Genomic DNA, 22,333 nt, shown 5'->3' on the forward strand with positions numbered 1-22,333 from the left:
GAGATGTTTGCAGAAAGAACAAACCAATATTTTAAATAATCAAAAATCAAATTAGCTATTATTTCTCATTTGGTGATAATAATATATACATACATATATATATATATATATAAATATATAGGTATATATATAAATAACCTAAGACAAGTTAAATGAGTATAAAAAACCTTGAACGTAAATGAAAAAAAAAAAAATACTAGTAAATTGACAACATAAAAGACAAAAATAAATGAAAGAGGAAAGTGGTAATAAAGTGGTTAAAATTTGTTGTAGTTGTAGATAGGAGGAGTCCGCGTAGACAGTTATTCAAATTCAATTGAGGAAGAAAAATAGATTTCAAAGAATACTGGGAATTTGTTAATCGAGAAGTGTTTAAATTTCACTCCTAAATCCAAAAGTACCGCCAGAAATACTTTTTCTCACTCTACCCATGAAACTTTGTTTACCAGCCTGTTCCTCACCTTGCTCGTCGTCATGGTAATCTTGCTCACCCTCATCGGAACCGTACTGATGATGTCTTGGAGTGTGCTCGGCTGAATGAGTAGAATTATTATAGTCGTAGTCAGACCCTTTTGAAGAATTCTGTCTGCTGTGACGGTGATGATTGTGATGATGTTTTGATTTTCCGGAACCCATTGAACCCACCGACACTTTCCTTCCCTGAGAAGTTGTTTCATTATGAATTGAATAGGAAGTGGTTTCTGGGTAGGTGCCCTCAGATGGCTTTTGAGAACTAGAGGTGTTGGTGTCTTTAAATCCGTATGTTGGGACATGTGGGTCAATCAAACTAGGGAAATTACCAACTTCGGCAGCATAAGCGTTTGAGGCGTCGGCACCACCAAGGTCGGTTCTACGTTTGTTCTTCAAATCTACTTCACGCTTGTAGCCCGGTGCGTCTTCCTCTAAAACTTTCGCATTCTTATTGACATCAATATTATCGTCGCTAGAATATTCTTGATTTTGGGAATTGCCGCCAGAACCGTAACTGGCCTTTTGTTCTGATGATGGTTCCTGATCGTGAGTCATTCCAGTAATATCTTGTGATTTGGCATATGTAGGGTCCGCATTTTTAATATTATCGTAAGCAGCTGTTTCAGCATCCCCTGATTTGGAGTATGTAGTGTCTCCAGATCTGGAATTATCAAAGGCAGCAACATTAGCGTTTTCGAGATGAGTGTCTGTATTTTTACTATCATCAAAAGGGTTCGAGCTGAAGGTCTTGGATTTTGCACCCATCCTTCCGGTTGTATCTACGTTTCCAGTAGTACCTGTTTCCGGATTATTGGTGAAATCCTTGGCATCGGATGCAATATCCTGTGTTGTTTTTGCTCTTCTTGGCTCAATTTGGTCAATAAAATTAGAACGCGTTGGAGTTGGGCCTGATTTATTTTTGCTTAAATCAGATAATTTTTTGTTACCAGAAGTATTCGAGTATTCGTAATTGCCAAGACTCTCATCTCTTGCAGTCTCCATACCAGCACGGTTAGTGGTTTGCCTTGGAGACAACGGGTCTTCATCTTGTTTTTGCACTGATTTTGACAACGTATCAGGTTCAAAAGTACCTGGGATTTTCTCTCTCTGCTCATAATTGTAATCCGATGGTTTTCCCTGGTACGCTTTCTTAGAATACAAGTCGTTTTTCTTTGCATTTGAGTAGTCGTCAATATCATTCTCGTGGTAGTCTTCAACATCATCCAAATAATCCAACCCATATTGATGAGGTTTAGTAGAATCTTCATTCATATCTTCGTCCTTCATAGCAGGTGATACAACATTGTTTCGGGTGGTGGCATCATTAGAAAGCCCGGACCATTCTGCTTCATGACGGGGTGACATGTCAATATTGTTGTTCGTATTTTGAGAACCAGCTTGTGAACCGGCAACATATTGCAAGTTATCCCTACCATTATCATTATACTTCATATGTCCTAATTCGGTTCCCGCTTTAGGCATATTCTGAGATCCAGATGTACCGCTGTCGAATTTCTCCTTCATACTAGAAGGTATAACAACATCCTGCAGATTCTTATTTTTACCAGCGCTGGAACTATATTCAATTGGACCCCAATTAGAATCCGTCTTGGATTTAATGTTTTTCTGTTGATAATCATCGGCGGATTCCAGAATGTCATCTCTTTCAATGTTAAATTTTTCAGCCGCTCTTTCTGATATATTTTTATTATCAACCTTATTCTTTTCTGGGTGTTGAATGTTTTTATTGCTATCATGATAAGAAGGTTGCTGGCTTACAAAACCACTTGTCCCGACTGCTGCTTTGGGTTCAGGTTCCATAGTTTGCTGTTGGATTGCATCAGAACCAGAAACTTGGTCATTTTTCAATCCAGTTTGTTCGCTCTCATCCATCTTCACGTTCTGTGCAATTTCTTTAATTGTATCTTGAGGAGGACCAGTCGCAGTGTTGCCAGAGTACTTTCTACGATCTGCAGACTTCGAACTTGTGTCCGTGTAGACACTAGGGTCGACAGCGTTCATACCGGAACTAACATTACTCTTTGGGCCTGTACTTGTGTAAACACTAGGATCAACAGGGTTCACATCAGTACCAGTCATGCCCCGGAAACTACCAGGTATGACATCTCGATCTGAGTTGGAATCAGTGTTCGAATAACCCTTCGTAGCTGAGGAGTTATCTTTAACACTTGTATGTCCATGAGTAACTGAAGGGTTAGTTTTAGTACTGGAATGATCCTGTGCAGCAGCGGTGGATTTAGGACCAGTGCTTGAACCAGAGTGACCATGGCTAACAGGGTGGGTAGTTTTGACGTTGATATGTCCATGTGTAGTTGCAGTGGCTGATGGACCAGTATTCGCTTTAGAATGCTCATGAGTATTGGTAGGAGATGTGGTTTTCACACTGGCATGACCATGTGTGTGAGTGACAGGGGAAGTGGTAGCACTGGAATGACCATGCGTGTGAGTAACAGGAGAAGTGGCAGCTTTGGAAGTGCTGTGGTTATGAGTGGTTGCAATACTTGGATGCCCTGCATCACCTTTGGAATGTCTATGCGCAGTGGGGGACGCCTTTATATTTGAATGTTCATGGCTAGTGGGAGGTGACGTTTTCACTTTGGATTGCTCACTTGTAGCAGCGGGTGTCGTTGTTTTGACATAAGAGTATCCATGGGTAGTAATAGTAGCATTAGGGCCAGAACTTGACTTGGTGTCGGCAGAAACAGGGTTCACATCAGAAGTTACGTTGGCACGGCGGTTAGCGTCCGCCTCAGTGTCTTCGTGTGGAGTTTCCGAGTCTTTATTATGCTTCTTCCTCCAAGGTAACAGAATGTTTTTAGCCTTGGTTTCCAAATTCTTGGACGTTGATTCGGGCTGTTCTTTTGGTAAGTTATATTCGGTCGGCTTTGTAGTACTGAAAGACTTTTTGCGTTGAGCAGAATCTGAATTGGAATCATAGGAACCGGGCTTACCACCAAACGAAAAATTATTTTGTTCTTCTTCGCCTTGACCATCTTTGGAAATGGACTCGTTCATATTCATATCTTGGGTTGGGTGATATTCTTGATAGCTCTCCACTGGGAAATCTTCACGGTGTTCGGTATTATTCTTATCTCTACAGTTACATATAAAAAAAGGTGTTTTTGAGTTAGTTAGTATTATATATTAATTTTCTTGAGGGGGTGGTATTATTAAAGAATTAAATTCAATATTATTACTATTAATTACACTAAGGTGCCGGGTATTATTGACGTTTTTTTTTTCTTAGTCTCTTTAATGAAGAAGGAAAAAGAACTAAGTTATTATTAGAAGGAAAAGGAGGAGGGGAGGCGAGAAAGAATGGTGGAGAATAAATGAAAATCTCCAAGAAAAAATTTCAGCACGATACATATGGATTATACCATGTCACAAAAAAATATTTCGGTTGGAGGTAGATGCAGAGTTATGGTACTGCGAATGTAGGAAGAAAAAAAAAATTAGGAAGTATTTTATGGTGATTATTTCCTTCCTAGTCGCGTACCGTCACTGGCCCGGCAAGACCACCATCCCCAGCTGGTTCTAACTCAGCTGATGGCACCTGCTTTCTTGTTTTCAGTTTTTGAAAGAACTTGCCATTGCCAGCCGGAGTAGTGGTGGTTGTAGGTTGAGGCTGTCCAACCACAGGTGCGGCTGTGATAGGGCCCGCGCCGTCCGTCGCCCCACTATTGTAAGTGGATTTCTCCATTTGAGCACCGGTGTCAACAGAAGGGCTTTCATATTGGGCATACATGTCGTGGTCCGAGTAGGTAGAGTGGGCCTTGTGGGTAGCACTGAATATAGTGGACCAAATGGCGTTCACGAGCATCAAGAAGACCGAAGTCCAGATGAACGCAAAGTTTTTGGGTCCCAGCCTTGCAGACCTCCCGCTGTTGCGGAAGGTCTTTCTGGCCTTCACATAGCAACCTGTGTACAAGCATGCAGCCAATATAATGAAGAAAAAGGCCAACCAGGACAACACACAGTACAGGACTGGCACTGCCTTGAAAGGAAGGAAGGTAGCCAGAAAGCCGGGTACCAGCGCCAGTACGATGAAAAATAGGGAAATCAGCAGCATGGCCCATCCAACCCTGGATAGATAATAGTAGGTATCCCGGTTGTTTCTGAACGACGATGGTAAATTGACAGAGTTACCAAAATTGTCTCTGGGAGAGAAAGGCTTGGCGGGCGCCCTGCTAGAGCAATTAGCTAGCTGGCCGTCTTCGTAGCCGCACCAATTGTAATTGTACCATCTCGTGGTCGATGGAGCGCTGTTAAAGCCGTTTGTATCAGCCTGTAACCAATAAAAATTTTTCAGCGTTCCAGATTCTCTGCCTCCTGACAGAATAAGAAAAAACGTCAATAAGCCAGCACCGAGTAGGAATAAAAACACAAGCAAATTAACGAACCTTTTGAAAATCATAGCGGTAGATTATAGTGATTAGTGTTACTTGTTACTTGGATAAAAAGGAAAGTATAAGCGTTAAACGTAAATACCTCTTTCTTTTTAATTCACTTCAAAATTACTGTACTTAAAGTTTGCATCTAACGGATAACTAATCAAGAGAACAAAGCAAGATCAAGTAACTGTTGCAAAGCAACCATCCTTTTATATGTCGGCATCTGCGCCGAATGCTCCTCCCCATTCCAGACTATCCTTGTTTTAGCATCAAGAAGGAAGGAAGACCTTTCATTGACTCTTGCTTCTTACCACTCCCCTCTTTCCCTTTTCCTTCGTGTGAAAACGTTCCACTCCCTTATATTCAGAGCACCCTTAAATTTGGTTATTTGGTCTTTTTTTTTTATATTACTCCGAGACGTCACTGCAATTTGGCACCGCCGCGTTGGGCTGCGCGGATCATGTCTTACGAGGTGGGAACGGCTCCGGCGTCATCGTCATTATCCTCCTCCTTTTTCACGGTGACGCCATTTTGCGCGGCAAGAAGTCGCAGAGGATTGACGGTAGCATTAATTGCGCAATCAAGACTCCCTGAATCAGGAGCCGCTGCAACCTTCGGATGGGCCAGCTGTTGTTGCAATTCCCGAAAGGTGCATTCAATTGGGCACCAGATCTGGAGTGCCACGGTAGTGTCAGGGAACAGCGTGAGCGAGGAGGTTATATTGAATTTAAATGAATGGCCGAGAAATTGTGCCAATTGCGTATATTTTTCCTCAAGAGGCTGACGCTGTAAGTAGGCGCTTGAGCGGTTGAAAAAATAAGCAAAGTTCTTGGAGGTAATGATGTGTAGTTGCAACACTCGCTCCGGGGCCAAGCCGCGGGTTTGTAAAAGTGGGAGCTCATTCGTGATATGGAAGCAGAGATCAGATGCGTGGTACTCGATGGCGATGATACGGCCCTCGCAACTGTATAATGTGTTGCTCTTGTGTGTTTGCTGTGGGCGCGGGAGGCGAGCCGAGGAGTCCAAGAGAGAAGATATATCTGTGAACTTTACATCGAAGGAGGACACGTCTGCATTCAGGTCGGGTATGTGTTCTGCGAGAGCTGGTGTAGTGGGTGATTTTTTTGGTTCATGCTTTACTTCATCGAACCTCAGTTTCGCGAGATGAGAACCGTTTCTATGTATGGGGAAAAACCTCCGGTACTCTTCGAAATAGCGTGAAATTGCGGATTCGCCAATTCTCTTGAACGCTCGTTGGTAGAACAATCTTAAATGTTCGCACTGTGAAGGCGAGGCGATGCTGCTTATTTGGGAATGCGGGACCGGCTCACATTCGCGCACAATGGCATTCAATTTGCCGTTGTACATTTTCACTTTTATATTCATCTTACAAACTATGCCGTATTGCGAAAGGTTTTCATCGCGGCCGTTCTGTAGATCTCTTAGCCCGTTGTTGAATATTTTTCTGAGCTTAGAGTCAAACGTTTCGAATTGGTTTTTGTACATGATGGCTTTGAAGCCCTCGTTCAGCTCTAACTTGTTCTCGTAATCTATTAGATATCTGTCGTAAAGATAGTTTTGGACGATATCGTTCTTGGTAAAATCGCTAAAGACAAAAGATATAAAGGCAGGTTTATCAAACGAGCAGGAGACTAGCATGCCAAACATTGTTATGTATTTGGTCTCAAAAGTGTCGAGTCCCAACTGACAGAATTCGATGGTGGGGTCTTTCCTTGCCATTTTGCTCATCCTTGTGCGAGACGGATCGATTGACGCCGACGATTGCGCAGGCACCTGCACCTGCGCCTGCGCCTGCGTGTCGGTGCTAATGTTCTTCAAACTCCATACTGCCATACCTGGGCTGGCGGTCTTGTCATTGTCCCACAGGATCCTTTCAACTTCGACGGAAATTCGATCAGGCTTTTCCAGTAGTAAAATATCCGATATCTTGTCGCTTTGACAGTTTAAAACACCGAAGAGCTCACAGATTCGCTCTCTCGTCGGGATAACGATCTCAATGCAATTGACGCCTGGCACCAGGACCTTGTCTGGGACATTTGGTAAGAGCTGCGTAAAATATAATTTCAATGTGCAATATTTGAACTCATTTATACTGGCGAATTGAGGTGGATTCATGCCAACAATTTTGCCCTCTAACCTTTCAACTGAGCCTACACTAGCTAGGGAAAGTTGCTCATAACTGATGGCTTTGCGGATTGAGGACGCGTTCGGACTGTGGAAAGAAAGCTTTCTCTTCCTCTTGCTTCCGGAATCATCATCGTGCCAATTATTTGGTACGCTTGTTTTCCTTTCAGGTGTCTGTGACTGGATGTAGGATTTTGAGCTGAAATATTTCCCGGTAGAGGAGGTAGTTGAGGAATCTGAATCCTCAATGGGATCTGCGCTGTCATGCATTTCCTCTCCCATGTTGCTTATATCTGTGGTCGGTTCATCTACATTAAGCGTCATAAGCTGCGAGTTGAATTCGTTTTGGGATTCAATGTAAGGTATCCCTAGTCTATTTGGCACAAAGAAAGGATTAATTGCTGCGGCTTTTGATTTCTGCGATAATACCTTTTGTTGGTCTTGAACGAACTTTTTTAGTTCTATATCGTAGTGAATCAACTTTACAAATTTAAACCTGTTTTTCTCGTCTCTATTCATTTCTATTAAATTGTTGAAGATATCCACAAGTGAGTTGTTCAAATCACATTCTGAAATAAGTTCTGATGACGAATGCTTGCTGCTATTTGTCGATTTTGTAGATATGGTGCTTATCACACTTACCAAATCCAACGGTTTTATGTCCTCTAAGAATAGAGTATAGTTCCCGTGTTTTGATACATATAAAGCTTTACAACTTGAAAAACATAACCTTTCAAGGTGAATATCTCTCAGTATTACTGTTGGGGATGCGCCTGAGTCAGAATCTAAATCTGGCAGTTCAATATCAAAGTATTGGCAAAGTAAGGAAATAGTGATCCGGGCTAACCTCTCCGAGCCCCTATCTTTGAACTTCAGTTTGATTAAATATTGATCTTCTTGGGATTGATCTCCTCGCCTCTCAAAATTAGAAAAGCCTAGCAAACATTTTGTTTCAGTCAGGTGTATTGAGGTTAAAAGCGCCACGAATTGCACGGGAACTATTGCTTTGCTGGGATAGCCTTCAAAATCTTTACTCGAGCTCACAAAAATACGATTTTTATGTGGAGGACACTCAGGCTCTTCTAAGGTATCCATTTTTAGGCGATAGTTTCCACGGTCATTCGTATCCAAAGAGAAACATATATGAATATATTCTTAAATTTCCATTTTGAATTAGCATTTCGCATCTCACTAGGCCTTCGCGTCTCTTATGACGTTGAAAAATTTGGATATCAAAGGTTTAAAAAGTATAATCACGTTAATCAAGGCTGCATGTACATATTAAATAATCCACATATTATTCAGCAGCGGATTTACAATGAAGATTGTCTTACAAAAAGTCAGCCAAGCATCTGTAGTCGTCGATTCAAAAGTTATTTCAAGGTATGTTACCGGTTTTTTCAGCTTCGTTAGTGCACCAATTTTTTTTACTAACACCTCTATCTATGTGACAGTATTAAACATGGTTATATGCTCCTAGTAGGTATTTCCATTGATGATTCTATGGCGGAGATAGATAAATTATCGAAAAAGGTTCTTAGTTTGAGAATCTTCGAAGATGAATCCAGAAATCTATGGAAGAAGAATATTAAAGAGGCCAATGGTGAAATTCTATCCGTGTCTCAATTCACTTTGATGGCAAAAACCAAGAAGGGAACTAAACCCGATTTCCATTTGGCCCAAAAGGGTCATATAGCTAAAGAACTTTATGAAGAATTCTTAAAATTACTAAGAAGTGATTTGGGTGAGGAAAAAGTAAAGGATGGTGAATTCGGCGCAATGATGAGTTGCTCTTTAACTAATGAAGGGCCCGTTACAATCATTCTTGACAGTGACCAATAAGATTGACCTTATAGATATATACGAGAAGAAAATAAAAAGCAAACATTATTTGCAATCTTTCTTTCGCAAGATAAAGTACCAAAATCTTTCCATGTTATGTTCTCAGTGAAGTTGAGTAGAGCGGAGAGGAGCCCTCCCCAAAAAAATGAATACAAAATATCTGTGATGGATTTTTGAATTCACGCTTCCTTCAATAACCTTCGCCAAGAAAGTCTAGAATTGTTTTATATTCTTTACATAAAAGTAAGTAAATCAACTTTAAAAAACTTTAAGGGCGAAAATGAAAAAAAAAAAATGTAAAAGTGAAAAAAGGGACGGCGAAGCGATGCCCTGCCAGTCTTACTAATCCAGAGGGCTAAAAGCATGTTTACAGTGTATTTCCAGTCATAGGAGAGTATTGACCTGGCATGGAAAAAGAAACGCACAATGAGAAAGGGGATATATACCCTTAAATTGACGATAGTTAAGGAGATTTTGAGGTTTGTGTTACTAATAAACCAGTAAGCATACTCGTTGATGACTTTAACGTATATTTGGTTTCCAAGGGATATTGAAACCGTATCTTAAGGGATGACGATGGTTGGTTAACATTCCCTAAAAGACAACGTATAAAAAGGTTCAACAAAGCGTCCGTTACCATTATGCTTTGATGTTCTCAGTACGAAAGTTTACGGTTTTTTTTTTCAATTGAGGAACATAAACCAAATAGATATATTATATCAACGTTATGAAACGAGTTACTGGAGTTTTCTTAACACTTTTGAGATTTTCTCAATTTGCATCATCGGTTTTGGTGATGTCACTTTTGGCGTATGCCATCCACGCCTATGGAAATAGAGGTAATAAGAAAACCAACTTCACATTGGCAACAGGTGTCATTAGTGTGTTTTATCTGATTGCCTTAGGTATTTTGTGTCTGGCCCTACCCACATTGATCTACATAGGAATGTACTTCTGTGCCGAATTGATCGTTTGTATGCTATGGCTAGCAGCTTTCGTTGTTCTTGCCAAAGCTCAAGGTGAACGTAGCTGTAGCAACACTAATGCAGACGGATTATACTATAATCCGTACAGTGGCCAATATACTGCTGACAGTCATAGAAGAGCATGTAATTCTTCTCAGGCGGCAATCGCCTTTTCTGGCCTTTGCTTTGTACTGTTTTTGATCAGTGTGATATTACTGGGAATTAATGTCTTAACACCTATCAGGAAGCGTTATCAAACCCAAGGAATGTGGAGAAGCGGCGCTTCTATGGGTACAAAGCTCCATAGGTGGAGCGGACTAGCTTTAAGCGAGCCTTTTGAAGAAACAGCTGCTTACGATAACACCAATGTTAGGACCGGTGATGTCGAAGCAGGTGCAGGTGATAATGCTGCTTACACATCTGAACCGAATGGCGACGCACGCTATGCAACTAATGACCCCAATGGGCAGTACCATACTACCACCACCAACACACGTTACACCACAACAACAGCGGACCCTAAGACGCGTTACACCACCAACGATCGTAATCCTGGTTCTGCGAATGTCGCTAACAGTGCAGTGGACCAGCACGCTTACTCTACGGATGAGTCAGGTGATCGGTCTTATCAAGAAAAGGTCACAGAAGGAGCTCACTCTGGCGCTATGAGTGGTAGCACTGCAGAACCAAACAGGAACGTCAATCAAATGCCATAAATTCAATGATTTCCTTTTTGTTCGTCTATACCCTTCACATACTTTTTCTTTTTCTTTTTCTTTTCTTTGCTTAACGATTTGAATTGCTCCTGTTCTAATAATGGCGTCGTCTTTTAGAAAATCCTTATCAGGTGTGAATAATGCTTAATTTTTTTTATATATAATGATTTACTTTTATTACTTCTTATTTTTATATTTTCCTCTGTCAAATATGTGACTGAAATCTTCCAATTTATTAATATTAAAGTGTGACTATCACTTGAGTTTAGCGACAGTCTCTAACGCCTCGAATTCATCGACATGGGAAAATTGGAAAGGGTATCGTTTTTACACTTCCCATTTTCTTCCAGCAAAAATGATCGGCCCAGAGTCTAGTTAAAGCATGATTAATTCTCCCAGGGAATTTTTTTGCTTTACTAGTAACAGTAGTTCTGGAAATTATTAAGCGTTCTTAAATTCTGGGACGGTCGTGCAGAATATTAAGATAGGTGATATTTACAAATATAAAACATTCATCGTTCGTCGAAATTGGCTATTCATTCTTTAAAATCGTTTTGAGGTGGTCTACCATCCTCACTTTTCATATACAAATCAATTGCAGCTGAAAAGGCAGCAAACCCGGCACCACCCATTAAGGCAGCTTGTGGTCCAGCTTTGTATGCCAGCCCAGCACCGGTAAAAAACCCTGCGGTTACTCCGTTGTAAATATCATTTTTAGCTCTAAGTGACTCTATGACACACTCCACCCCAGCATATATCATACCAATGTAGCCAAAATTCTTAGCACTAGAGTAGGATTTTTTACCCATATCGGTAAATTGAAGTTTCATTTGCTGCCGGAAAGGTAAATCAGATATTTGCTGAACTGTTCTTGATATTCCACCCACACCTATATTTCCCGCAGTTGCAGTTGCTGCTGTATTTGCAGGTGTAGGTGTATGAAGAGGTGTATCATATGCCATTGACGCCATGAACAGGCCTAAAACACCACCCAGTGCAAACCCTGTTACACCACTCACAACTGATTTTCCAGGACAGGAAGTCATGAAGTTCATGATCATTTCAGCACCCCGTTCACCCTGTTCTTCCGGAGTTAGTTCATTATAAGGTTTCTTTTGAGCTGGACTTATCTGCTCCAAACCAAATCCTGTGTACACCATCTTCGTATAAAGTATTTAAAATCACAATTTCTTGATCTTATTTGGCAGCTATCTCTACTATCCCGTTTAGTACTATCCCGTTTAGTAGTGACAGAAAAATAGTATTTTGTCCTGAAAAGCTTCGGATTTTATATGTACGAAATGGATCCGAGGAAATGCTGTCTGTTTTATTAGAGAATTAAGTTGACTGATGCATCGTCTTTCTCTTCAGTTGTAAGCTCGATGCCATTTTATCAGTAAGACCAAAAACCAACACATAACGGCGTACGAAAATATCAAATTGTCACCCGGTATAGATATACTTATAGAGATTCAAGAAGGAATAACTATTAAAAGTACGTTGCAGATAAACATAAGCTATTGCAGCGTCATTGGAGCAACGTTAGGAATTCATAATGTAAAGGTGTCCTTGTAAAAACGTAACCGCTCATATTGTTTTATCTTTGACGCAAGTATTCGATTTTTTGCTCTTGCATAATCTGTCTCCAAGACATTTCTCTGTAACATATCATTGCCCTCATCATGACATCTTTCCTGATTGCTGTTCATGCGTTTTTTAGAATTGTGAAAATTGTCGGTAGACCTGCTGCTTCTTTCCACGCGATTTACATGAATGCTCGGTTCGCCGTTTATGCACAGACTAGTGTCAGTACTGTCGAACTCGGTAAGGTTTCTATCTTCCATATCTACGTCACTAGTATTATCACCTGAAAACATGCTTCCAAAGGAGCTTGTTTCAGTGCTATCCCCCCTTTGCGTATTGAGGCAGAACTGAGACCTTGTTGAACGGTTTTGATAGTCAATGTTTTTTTTATTTTCGTTGCTAACACGTTCACTGGTAGTAGCCAACTTAATCCTTGTTCTAACATTTTTGGAATCCATCAAATAGCTATACTGCTTCATTGAATCGATCAATCTATTTAATGATATTTGTTCTGACTCATCATCCTCTATTACGCAATGTAAGTTTAACTTTGTTTCAAATAGCGCTCGGTTCAATTCTGAATCAAATATGATTGTTTCTAGTTCATAGTATGAAGTGGCACTATTATCATCACTTTTACTTTCTATTGTCCTAAATGCACCCATTCTTAAAATTTTATCTTCCAGACTTTTCAAGGGATCGACCACAATTGCGACATATGGATCTTGGAATCTCTGGTTCAAATCCTGGGTTTGGATATCTATATTACTTAACCAACAGTCGTAACCAGGATGTGAATGGAACCAGCCAACAACATTCAGTTTAGCGCCCTTGTAATCTCGCCCATCACCACCGTCATTATGATTATACATCTCGTCGATATATTGAACCATATATTCGTATGACTCCAATTGTGCATTTACGCGAGTTTCTGTCCCTACTACGGGAAGATTGAAACAATCCATTACAACAATATTATCTTTTAATGTGAACCCCATTAATATGCCCATGATTTCAATATTTCCTCCACGAACTGCATAATGGGTGATCTTTTCACATGATAATTTTGATATAAGTACGTGGGTGTAACTCGGAATATCTGTACTACTTTGTTGTTTTAGTTTAGTTTTGAGCAAGGAAGATTGGCTTAGCGCATGAAATTCAGGTTCTTGCGACGGCTTGAATCGCATACTTGATAGCGCTATAGATTCAGTTAGTTCATCTTCCACGGTGTACCTTTCCTTTAGTAGTTGTCGTAATTCCTTTACAGTCTTATTTGAAAGTGACATGCTGCCTCCTGCAGTTTTTATTGATTTTCGATCGTTGTTATTCATTTTTAGTTTATTTGAAAAACCCTTTAATAAGAGCGCTTCCTGCGTAGCGCGCCTTTCCTAAAGTTTCAGCTGAAGCATGGCTCCCTGAGGAGAACTGCCTAGTATAATGGATAACTCGAAGGAAAAAATATCAAATGCTTTTTTTAGATTAAAAATAATGGACATATAAACAACTTTACTTAGTACACAATAAAACGCTGAGAAGAACATACACATATGTTTAATTTTCTTTTCTGACGGCAGAACTAATTTATACAAAACAATTTTATTGAAGCTCAAGCACTTGCCTCCGCTTCTCTTTTTAACCCACCAATAAATTCCAAGAATTTTCCAATGTTAACATCGATACCGTTCTGGTAAACAAAAGTGCTTGATAAGTAACTCGACAGAAGAACTTTCAAATAGCTCTCTGGAATGTTTTCCAATACGGACTGAGGCCCAGCAACATCAATCAGAATTTTTGGAATTATTTTATCCAACAATAGGTAGTTTCTTAATTTTAGATCATTGAGCCACAACTCTTGAGAAGCAACTAGATCGTCGTTCAATTTGTTTATAGTGAAGGACAATTGGTTTGAAATTTCTGAAATGTGGGTTCCATTTAGTTGATTCAAATTCCATAACTGACCAAACTCTAATTCAGCATTTTTCTGAATTCTTGACTGCACTTCTACAACGTACGACTTGTACAACGCAGACCTCTCACCACTAACATCTCCAATAAATTTGTGCACGAAGTCGTTATCGTTAAGCGCTAGTGAGGCCAACACTTCCATTGATGAAGATGTGACACCACCTTTGTTTGCAGAAGCATCTTTGAACAGAATACAGCCATGTTCCTCCAAAGCATTTTTAGCAGGTTGCGTTATAAATAGATTGGCACCCTCCACAATATATGGAATTTTACATTTCCCAGTCTTTTCGTCAACAAAATAATGTAGATTATTTAGAGTAATTGAGTTTGGTCTACCACCGCATGGAACAAAAATGTCGACATGATCCACAAATTTGAAAATTTGAGTATGAAAGGTGTTTCTGAAGGTTGTGCCGTTAGCTACAATTGTACCATTTGGTAGCATGATATCCATTGCATCCACAGAAACAAAAAATCCGTTGTTTGATAATTTGGAAGTGTCGAAATCGGAAATCATTTTCCTTTCATGTGCCAAGCGGCATAATTCATCTTTATCTAAACCTTTAGGATCACACAGGACACCTGAACCGTCCAGAATTGCCAAATAACATTCGTTTGGCGAAGATAAAAGAATTTCATTGGATCCCAAATCACCATCCGGACCACCAGTTTGGAATTTGTAAACAGTAGAATTTGTCAAGTTTAAAGTTTCGTAAATTTTATTAACATAAGCACGAACACCCAGAGAAGTCATACCATATTCGTCATGGGGAATACCACCCAAAGATGGGGATTTTCCAGTCAAAAATGATTTCCACCATGGGCAGTTCCTCACACGAGCATGGTTAGTTGCCCAATCCACGAAACCAGCAGTTCCTTCATCTGGGCCAAAAAATAATATTTCCTCCTTTGGTAAAAGGTTGACATAGTTTTCCTTTAATGGATCGTTGATTAGAATGTCAATCATTGCATCCACATATTGGGAAAAGGCGACAAATGTCTGGTCATGTTCTACCAATCCTGGGTTCAATAAGATGACACCTTTAGAGCCACCCTCTGGAATATCCTTATTTTTACGTTGCTGAGTAGAGGCCAATTGATAGTTCTCATCAATAACGTTCTTGGAATTCAAATCATAAATATCCTGATTCCTGGAACAGACTATACGAATACCGCCCCTTGCGATATCTCTGAACCTGATATGGAACCCTTTGAAAGTATTACCAACGACAAAAAATATACCATAGGGTGTCTCTGGATATTCGAATTTTGTCATCACCAGGGAAGGATCTAATCTGAATGATATTGCTACTTTTCTTGTAATAAAGAAATTTGTCTTCAAAATAGACTTGTTGAAGATGTTCAGTGTTTTCAGGATCAACAAATCAGGTGAATCATTTGGAATGAATTTATTCAAGTAAGCTTCGAACTCTTGGTCATTCTTAAAAGGCTCCACTTTTTCCAGTCTTTGAAAAGATAATGTCTTCTCCATATCTTTAGTACTATTATGATAATAGTGAATTTGAGCAAAATTTTTATACAACTTGGAAATTATAGTGTAATGCTTCGACATGATGTTGATAATAGTTTGCTGAGTTAAGGTTTCATTTCTTAACTTTCTTTTTAGGTTTTCTACAATCTCCAAAAGAGTAGTATCATTACGCTTAATGGTGATTTGAGATAAAAGGTTTTGATAATCAGAGCCTAAACGATTAACAAAATGGTTAATGAATATAGCACCAATATGAGCATATATAGCTTCTTTGGGCGAGAATTGACGTCTCTGGTAAACCTCATGGAAAGAATTGTTTGGGATAGCGTATAGCAATGAAGCTTCTCTTTCAACCTGTTTCAATGCTGCCTCCACATCGTGAAGTAGAACATCTTCCAATTGCTGGTTCTCGTTCAAATAAACGGAAAAGATAATGATGTCATCATCCTTAACATTAAACGACTCTAAATAGAACTTAGAAGGTTTCAACTTGTAATAGTGGAACAAAGAGTTCAAAGCAGAGTAATAACGCTTAGTGGTGAATCGCTTGTAAGCGACTAATAACCTAATTTCATCCTTATTTTCTACGGAGCGAGTAGTCTTAATGACAGGACCTTCTCTTTCTTTAACCAACTTAAGTAAGAGACCGTATAGTTTTTTATTTTCGTTCGACGAAACTTTGTACATGGTCTTATCACTAATCGATTCAATATCACCTTTCAGCAAATCCTGAGAGGAAATATCTACGCCGGCTGGATCATCATTAGGGTAAACACTCTCATAAACAAAAGTTAGCTTTAATTCGCTTTCTGGAGCCCAAAAAGAAACTAATCTGCAGTTTTTTTGAGACTTGTTATCCAGGAAAAGGTCATCAATTTCGGAATCTAATTCATAAGGTGGACAAGAATCATCCATTTCAATCCTATTTTTTTTGATGGTATCCTTACCATGCTCCAAAGTATCGTTTCCGACGGCGTCACTAGCAAATTTAAAGTTTTTTTGCTGAGAATCGCTTATGCTGACACCAGTATTAGATTCCATAAAGATGGCATGATTATCATTAGTTATAATTTTGTTTTTAATGCTGAATAGCCTTGGCTGAATTCCGTTGAATTTGGACTTCGCAAAGAAATCTAGCTTTGAAGCATACAAAGAATGTATGATATTCGAGATTAATTGGGGAGATTCTCTCGAGAAGAACAAATCGTCAATACCCAATGAGTTATAAAACCAATCTACTTCTTGTTCGATCAAATCGTCGGGAATAAACCCTTGCTGATCTAGCAAATCTATCACTTCCTCTCTCTGCAGGTCCTTACCGGGAAAATCAAACACGTGATAGTCCGACATGGATGATATTGATAAAGAAGCAATATCTGGTGTGTTCAGTGAGTTTAAAGCACCGCGATTTTTGTTATCAAAAAGCATTCTTTATTCTTTTTATTGTTGTGAATTTAATATCCTTGTTTTGTATGTTTTGTTGAGATCGTGACAATCACAAAAAGGATTATACCAAAAGGTAATGTATTTTTTAGAAACCGGTTGTTCTTATATAACAAGAATTCTGACTAAACAGCAGCAATGAGTAAACGCTTGTCAGTGTTGATGTCGACAGTATAACTTTTGTTATTGTTATTGATGCCGCCGTTGACTCGTAGTTACTTGTCCTACTCAACTATTAATGTGTATTTTTACCCCAATTGCTCCTTGTTGTGGCACGCCGTCAGGCAGTATTAAATTCGGTCCTGCGGAATCGCCGCACACATAGCCGCCAGATGGGTAACCCTTTTCAAGCGGACTTGGTTTTCCGACGGTAAATAAATAAATAAATGACAGATTAGATTAGATATAGTCGTATTTTCACGTATATGTACCTATGGTTACAGTGCTGTAAGTATTACTTGCGTAAGTAAAAGCTGGAGCATATGGCCAGTATGACATTGCTATTCTTCCAGTTACGTTCGCTGATGCAGGCCGCCAATGTGGGCGTATCGTTGATCGATGTTTGTATGTATGTGATTACCTTTGTTTATTATTCGAAGCGATGCCTCATTTGGGCTTGCCGCGCCCACAACTTGACACGTTTCTATTTCTTTGATCCAGCCATCTTGTAATATTCCGTTTATGGTAATTCTTCTGAAAGGTGAAACTTCCAGTATACGCCTCATTATTTTGTGAGTTTCTTCTGGTAGTCTGTGCAGAATGAAATTGGGACCCATATCAATGACTCCTTCTTCGTAGCCATCATTATCATAATTATTGCTGTCATCGGTAGCAGGCCGTGTCACAAGATCTTTAAAAGATGACACACCTCTTCCGGAACAAAATGCCTTGAATTGAACATCTTTCACTTTGGGATATTTCCAAGGAAATCTTCTCGTTATCATACAAAAGAATATTATCCCCACGGACCAAACGTCAAGTGCTCTTGGATCGTACTCATTGAAATAAAAGACTTCGGGTGACAAGTAGGGGTCGCTACCAACAATTCCATTTGCTTCAATCATCTGTGAAGACAATGGATAGTGGAAGACACTGGAAGCGCCAAAATCAATCAATTTCAAGATTCCCCTTCGTGTTACAACGCAGTTGTCTAGCTTCAAATCACGATGAGAGAGACCGATGTCGTGCAAATATTTTACGCCGTTGATCAGCTGTTTAAAAAGACAGCATATTTCCTCGTAATGCATCTTTTCACTCATAACCAAAGAAAATAAATCATATTCGCAATACTCGAGAATTTGGAAAATTTTACCTTTCTCATACAGTATTTCCAATGTTTCACAAATATTTGGGTTCTTCAATGTGGAGGCAATACAATATTCAGAAATTATGTTCTTGATGTATTTTCTCTCAGATTCCCTTTTTTTCTTTGACCTGTATTCCTTTAATGCAAAAACTTTATTATCCAGGACCCTTTGGACCAGTTTCACTTTACCACCAGAACCTTCGCCGAGAACAACGTCGAGATCTCTATATTTCCTGGAAACCAAGTCAGTGGATGCTTCAATATTACTATATAAAGCCTGAATAATCTGATCTCTATCGCTGTCTTCATTCTCGATCATGAGAGAGAATGATCCAGTTGAGACTGGCGAAGAAGTTGTTTCCTTCAATGATGATGATATAGCGCAATCATCTGCAACTGTGCTTTCCTGGTGATCGCATGAGTTACTGTTGTTATTGCTAAAAGACGTTATTTTGAAGAGCCTTTTGATACTTGACAATGACGTAGTATAGGAGTGTTTTCTTATATGGGCCGTGCTTTCAGTGTCCTCGATATGTCTTGTATTTACTTGCACTGCTTCTGAATACGTGTCGTCGAGAGGATTCGTGGACAGTGAAGAGACCGAATCTTCTAGAGAATATACACGAGTAGTGAACATCCTCTCTTCCTCATAAACATTATATTCATGTTCTGTGGAGGTGCATGCAATCTCATCACATGTCGCCGTGGCTGTCGTGACTGGAATATTGTGACCGATAGTATTAGAAGAATTGTTGTTATGCTTGTTATCACTGATATCATTCGCTAGATTTTTTTTGGTACTACTGCTGTTTTTCTTTGATGTAAAGAAAATTAATTTGCCATAACTTTTGGGTAAACTTAACGAGTTTGAGAAAGATGACGTAAAATCGGTAGAATTTTTCCTCAATCTTCCTTTAGGAACAATAAATCTTGCTTCAACCTTACTGACCATGGGAGAGGAAATAATATTAGAGTCGATTTTAGATATGTTTTCGGGCATCTTCGTGTCAATTTTCTCCATCCAGGAAGTGGTCAGCTTTTGCACGTCCGTGTTTTCATCATCCCGGGAAGATGCAGTAAAGTCTGTCCGAGGTACACTATCTGCAACAGGGAGAGAAGAAAAAACGGAATCATATGATTTATTTAGCGCCTCACCCGTCTTAGCAGCCATATTCACACCAACACTAGTGGGATCGCCTAACGAGACGGAATATGCCCAATTATCGGAATAGGCGTGTTCTGCAGTCAAGGAAGCTGTAGTTTTGTTATTTCTCTGATTATATCGCAGGATTCTAGACAACGACATCACTCCGTATGATAAGTAAAAGGATTACGTACGCTATTGTGAACGTTTTTGCAATCTATCTAGTTTTTCCTATTAACTTTTTTCTTTTCAAAAATTCATAAAGGCAAGGAAATATGTTCCGATTGACAATAAGTTCAGTGAGTGAATGAATGTTAATGAAAAGAATTCAATTTCCAGATTTTCGTATTTATTTTTTTTTTTTGCACCTTTCCTTATTGTGTGACCACAGCCGAAGGTGACGAAGGGATGGAGACTAGCCAAAGAGAGCCGGCTGTTAGACAAAAAAAAAAGCGGAGATTGTTTAACGGATACGTCTTAATAAGCAATCCGGCAGCACCGAGAATGTTTTTACCCTCTGTCCTTTTTCTTGGCGTTCCTATAATTCAAATAACCCCCAATATGCTAACAGCCGTAACCTTAAATGTTAGACATGTTACCCCTGTACGTCATTGCGGGGGGAGTGCATTGATTAAGGGGTAGTAGTAAAAATTCCCACCGGACTTGAAGTGCGGAAAAGTAGCTCCGATTTGGGGAAAAAAAAGTACCAGCCGTCTCGTCTTTCATGATAAAGTGAAATAGAGCAGCGGTAATAATGCGGCGCTATTGCTTCCGGAAGAGTTTACGTATTGGGCATCTTTGCCATTTCTTTTTTTGGCAGTAGCATGATTCTGCACGATTATTTATGTTTTTCCCTTTATTTTCTTTTTGTCTAAGATACATGGCGTATAAAATTAAATTTGTACTCATTTAAGTAGTTTGGCTCTATCAGGATGAATTCCTGCAGGAACAGGCTTGTTGTCTGTTCCAGAGGTTTGAGCTGCAGTGGCGGTAGTTTTGGCGATTTTCTTTTGGTTGCCGTCGTTAATCATCTTTGTCAACCTCTCTTTACGTTCTTCATCCAACTTGATGTTTTTGTTTTTCAATTTTTCTAGACGCTCTTGACTGTTACCACCTCCGCCAACAGTTAGCTCGACATTGATCTTCTTCTCTTTCAGTAAGGTCCCATGTTGTAATAAGGCAATGTCCATACGTCTTTGAATGCCGGTGCGATCTTTGTCAGCATCGAATTCCAAAAATGCAATACCTTTGTCAGCTCTGAGGCGGATCTGGTCGGGTGAACTATTTTTAAAATGGTTTTGCAATTCAACAGCAGTGATGTCTCTAGGTAAGCTACCGACAAAGACAATAAATCTGTTGCCCTTTTTACCATTTTTGCCCTTACCACCACGGCCTCTACGTGTTTTTCTTTTTTTCTTCACGGGTTCTTCACCATCATTTCCGGCTGCACTGTTGGGTCTTTTTCCTTCTGGTGCTTGCTCTTTTTTTACGTCTTTCTCTTGATCTTTTTCCTCCTTACTTTTTCTAAACTGCTGAGCTTTGAGCTGCTTCTTGGTCAACTTTTTATCTTCCTCGGACCCCATTTTAGCTGTAGACGTCTTCAATCTCTATCCTGTCCTCTACATTAGATTACTTTCTCATTTTCTCAGAAAACCTTTTAAGCTCATCGATTAAGAAGAAAAAAATCTTAGAAAATTTTCAGGAATGCCGGGTAAACGTATGGGGAAAGGACTTGGTGAATCGAGTTAATGTGGAGTTCGTAATAATAGTACTCTCATACCAAGTTTTCCATCCATAATTGTTTTTGGTTGCCGTTACTTTACACCATCACCTTTCGCCAATGTAATTGGTGGCTCTTTCCCTCTCCATCTTTTTTTATAATGTACTAAAATTAATACACGATAACAATTTTTTCGGGTTGTGTAAAAACTCTGAAAAATATAAAAAGTTGATGAAAGGACAGATTTAAGTATTTTGGAAGACAGCCGTAAATTCATTGGACTACAGAGCATAAAATCCCGTGATACGATAAAACTCTAACGATGTTCTCATATTCAGATTTCTGTTCTATCGGTACGGCCATGATCTTATCGGCCACAACGTTCCTAATGGGTGTTTTCTTCAGTAACATGCCATACGATTATCATCTTTTATTTAATCCTAACTCTACTCAAGAGCATTTCGATTTGGCACTGAGACATTACCAAATTTTACATGAGACTCCATTGCCGGTGATTGTTACTTTGTGCGTTGTTGCCGGTATTGGCTTAGTTGGTGGTACAATTAAGGTTTTCAAGCCAAACCCTGAACTGCAGATGTTTGAGTATTGTTCATTGGGGTTGTACGTGTTGGCTATCTGTGTGTTTCTCACTAATGTGAAAACAGGTATCGACTGTTCTGTGAGCCATAATTGGGGAGAAGTTACGGAAAATCAGGGTTTGGCAGTTATTGCTTCCTCCAACATAATTTTATTAGTTATGTTTGCCGGTGTTATCATCCTACAAATTGGTTTGTGGTACAGTAACTGGGATTTGCAAAAAAGATTAAAGGAGTTTTATGCTCAAGAAGAAAGAGAAGCTGCCAATGCCGGTAAAAAGACTGAGAAAGTTGACAATGCGAAAAAGAATGATAACAAATCTAAAGGTGCTCAAAAGAGGAAGAACGCCAAAAAATAGGCCATAATATTTTTAACATTTTCTCTTTTTGTCCCTCTTTTCCCGTCTGTGACGAAACAGACGATTATACGAATCTAGTTGTATAGTAAGATCAATATTTATTATATAAATACTGTTGAATAAATAAAACTCTATCTGCTTCGTGCATAAATTTACAAATAATTCCA

The 22,333-nt window shown here is 39.4% G+C and overlaps 11 protein-coding genes across 11 annotated transcripts; 3 read left to right on the forward strand and 8 right to left on the reverse strand.

Moving 5' to 3' along the window:
- Window positions 1–372: 372 nt before the first annotated feature.
- Window positions 373–3,513, reverse strand: HBT1 (Hbt1p; the record flags this gene model as incomplete). Its single annotated transcript, NM_001180283.1, has 1 exon — window positions 373–3,513. The coding sequence occupies one exon, from the start codon at window positions 3,511–3,513 to the stop codon at window positions 373–375; it is 3,141 nt and encodes a 1,046-aa protein (NP_010058.1).
- A 466-nt stretch (window positions 3,514–3,979) lies between these two features.
- FMP45 (Fmp45p) lies at window positions 3,980–4,909 on the reverse strand (the record flags this gene model as incomplete). The annotated part of the gene is made up of 1 exon (NM_001180282.1): window positions 3,980–4,909. The coding sequence occupies one exon, from the start codon at window positions 4,907–4,909 to the stop codon at window positions 3,980–3,982; it is 930 nt and encodes a 309-aa protein (NP_010059.1).
- Window positions 4,910–5,351: 442 nt separating this feature from the next.
- CDC13 (telomere-binding protein CDC13) lies at window positions 5,352–8,126 on the reverse strand (the record flags this gene model as incomplete). Its single annotated transcript, NM_001180280.1, has 1 exon — window positions 5,352–8,126. One exon carries the CDS (start codon window positions 8,124–8,126, stop codon window positions 5,352–5,354), a length of 2,775 nt encoding a protein of 924 aa, NP_010061.1.
- A 223-nt stretch (window positions 8,127–8,349) lies between these two features.
- Window positions 8,350–8,873, forward strand: DTD1 (D-tyrosyl-tRNA(Tyr) deacylase; the record flags this gene model as incomplete). The annotated part of the gene is made up of 2 exons (NM_001180279.1): window positions 8,350–8,414; window positions 8,486–8,873. 2 exons carry the CDS (start codon window positions 8,350–8,352, stop codon window positions 8,871–8,873), a joined length of 453 nt encoding a protein of 150 aa, NP_010062.1.
- A 727-nt stretch (window positions 8,874–9,600) lies between these two features.
- On the forward strand, window positions 9,601–10,554 carry YDL218W (uncharacterized protein; the record flags this gene model as incomplete). The annotated part of the gene is made up of 1 exon (NM_001180278.1): window positions 9,601–10,554. The coding sequence occupies one exon, from the start codon at window positions 9,601–9,603 to the stop codon at window positions 10,552–10,554; it is 954 nt and encodes a 317-aa protein (NP_010063.1).
- Window positions 10,555–11,090: 536 nt separating this feature from the next.
- On the reverse strand, window positions 11,091–11,714 carry TIM22 (translocation channel protein TIM22; the record flags this gene model as incomplete). Its single annotated transcript, NM_001180277.1, has 1 exon — window positions 11,091–11,714. One exon carries the CDS (start codon window positions 11,712–11,714, stop codon window positions 11,091–11,093), a length of 624 nt encoding a protein of 207 aa, NP_010064.1.
- Window positions 11,715–12,104: 390 nt separating this feature from the next.
- On the reverse strand, window positions 12,105–13,427 carry RRI1 (COP9 signalosome catalytic subunit RRI1; the record flags this gene model as incomplete). The annotated part of the gene is made up of 1 exon (NM_001180276.1): window positions 12,105–13,427. One exon carries the CDS (start codon window positions 13,425–13,427, stop codon window positions 12,105–12,107), a length of 1,323 nt encoding a protein of 440 aa, NP_010065.2.
- Window positions 13,428–13,747: 320 nt separating this feature from the next.
- GDH2 (glutamate dehydrogenase (NAD(+))) lies at window positions 13,748–17,026 on the reverse strand (the record flags this gene model as incomplete). The annotated part of the gene is made up of 1 exon (NM_001180275.1): window positions 13,748–17,026. One exon carries the CDS (start codon window positions 17,024–17,026, stop codon window positions 13,748–13,750), a length of 3,279 nt encoding a protein of 1,092 aa, NP_010066.1.
- Window positions 17,027–17,553: 527 nt separating this feature from the next.
- On the reverse strand, window positions 17,554–19,653 carry PRR2 (serine/threonine protein kinase PRR2; the record flags this gene model as incomplete). Its single annotated transcript, NM_001180274.1, has 1 exon — window positions 17,554–19,653. The coding sequence occupies one exon, from the start codon at window positions 19,651–19,653 to the stop codon at window positions 17,554–17,556; it is 2,100 nt and encodes a 699-aa protein (NP_010067.1).
- Window positions 19,654–20,396: 743 nt separating this feature from the next.
- On the reverse strand, window positions 20,397–21,074 carry NOP6 (Nop6p; the record flags this gene model as incomplete). The annotated part of the gene is made up of 1 exon (NM_001180273.1): window positions 20,397–21,074. One exon carries the CDS (start codon window positions 21,072–21,074, stop codon window positions 20,397–20,399), a length of 678 nt encoding a protein of 225 aa, NP_010068.1.
- A 459-nt stretch (window positions 21,075–21,533) lies between these two features.
- On the forward strand, window positions 21,534–22,166 carry SHR3 (Shr3p; the record flags this gene model as incomplete). The annotated part of the gene is made up of 1 exon (NM_001180272.1): window positions 21,534–22,166. One exon carries the CDS (start codon window positions 21,534–21,536, stop codon window positions 22,164–22,166), a length of 633 nt encoding a protein of 210 aa, NP_010069.1.
- Between the last annotated feature and the right edge of the window lie 167 nt (window positions 22,167–22,333).

Source organism: Saccharomyces cerevisiae, chromosome IV, assembly GCF_000146045.2.
Source record: "Saccharomyces cerevisiae S288C chromosome IV, complete sequence".
In the NCBI taxonomy this organism is placed as follows: domain Eukaryota; kingdom Fungi; phylum Ascomycota; class Saccharomycetes; order Saccharomycetales; family Saccharomycetaceae; genus Saccharomyces; species Saccharomyces cerevisiae.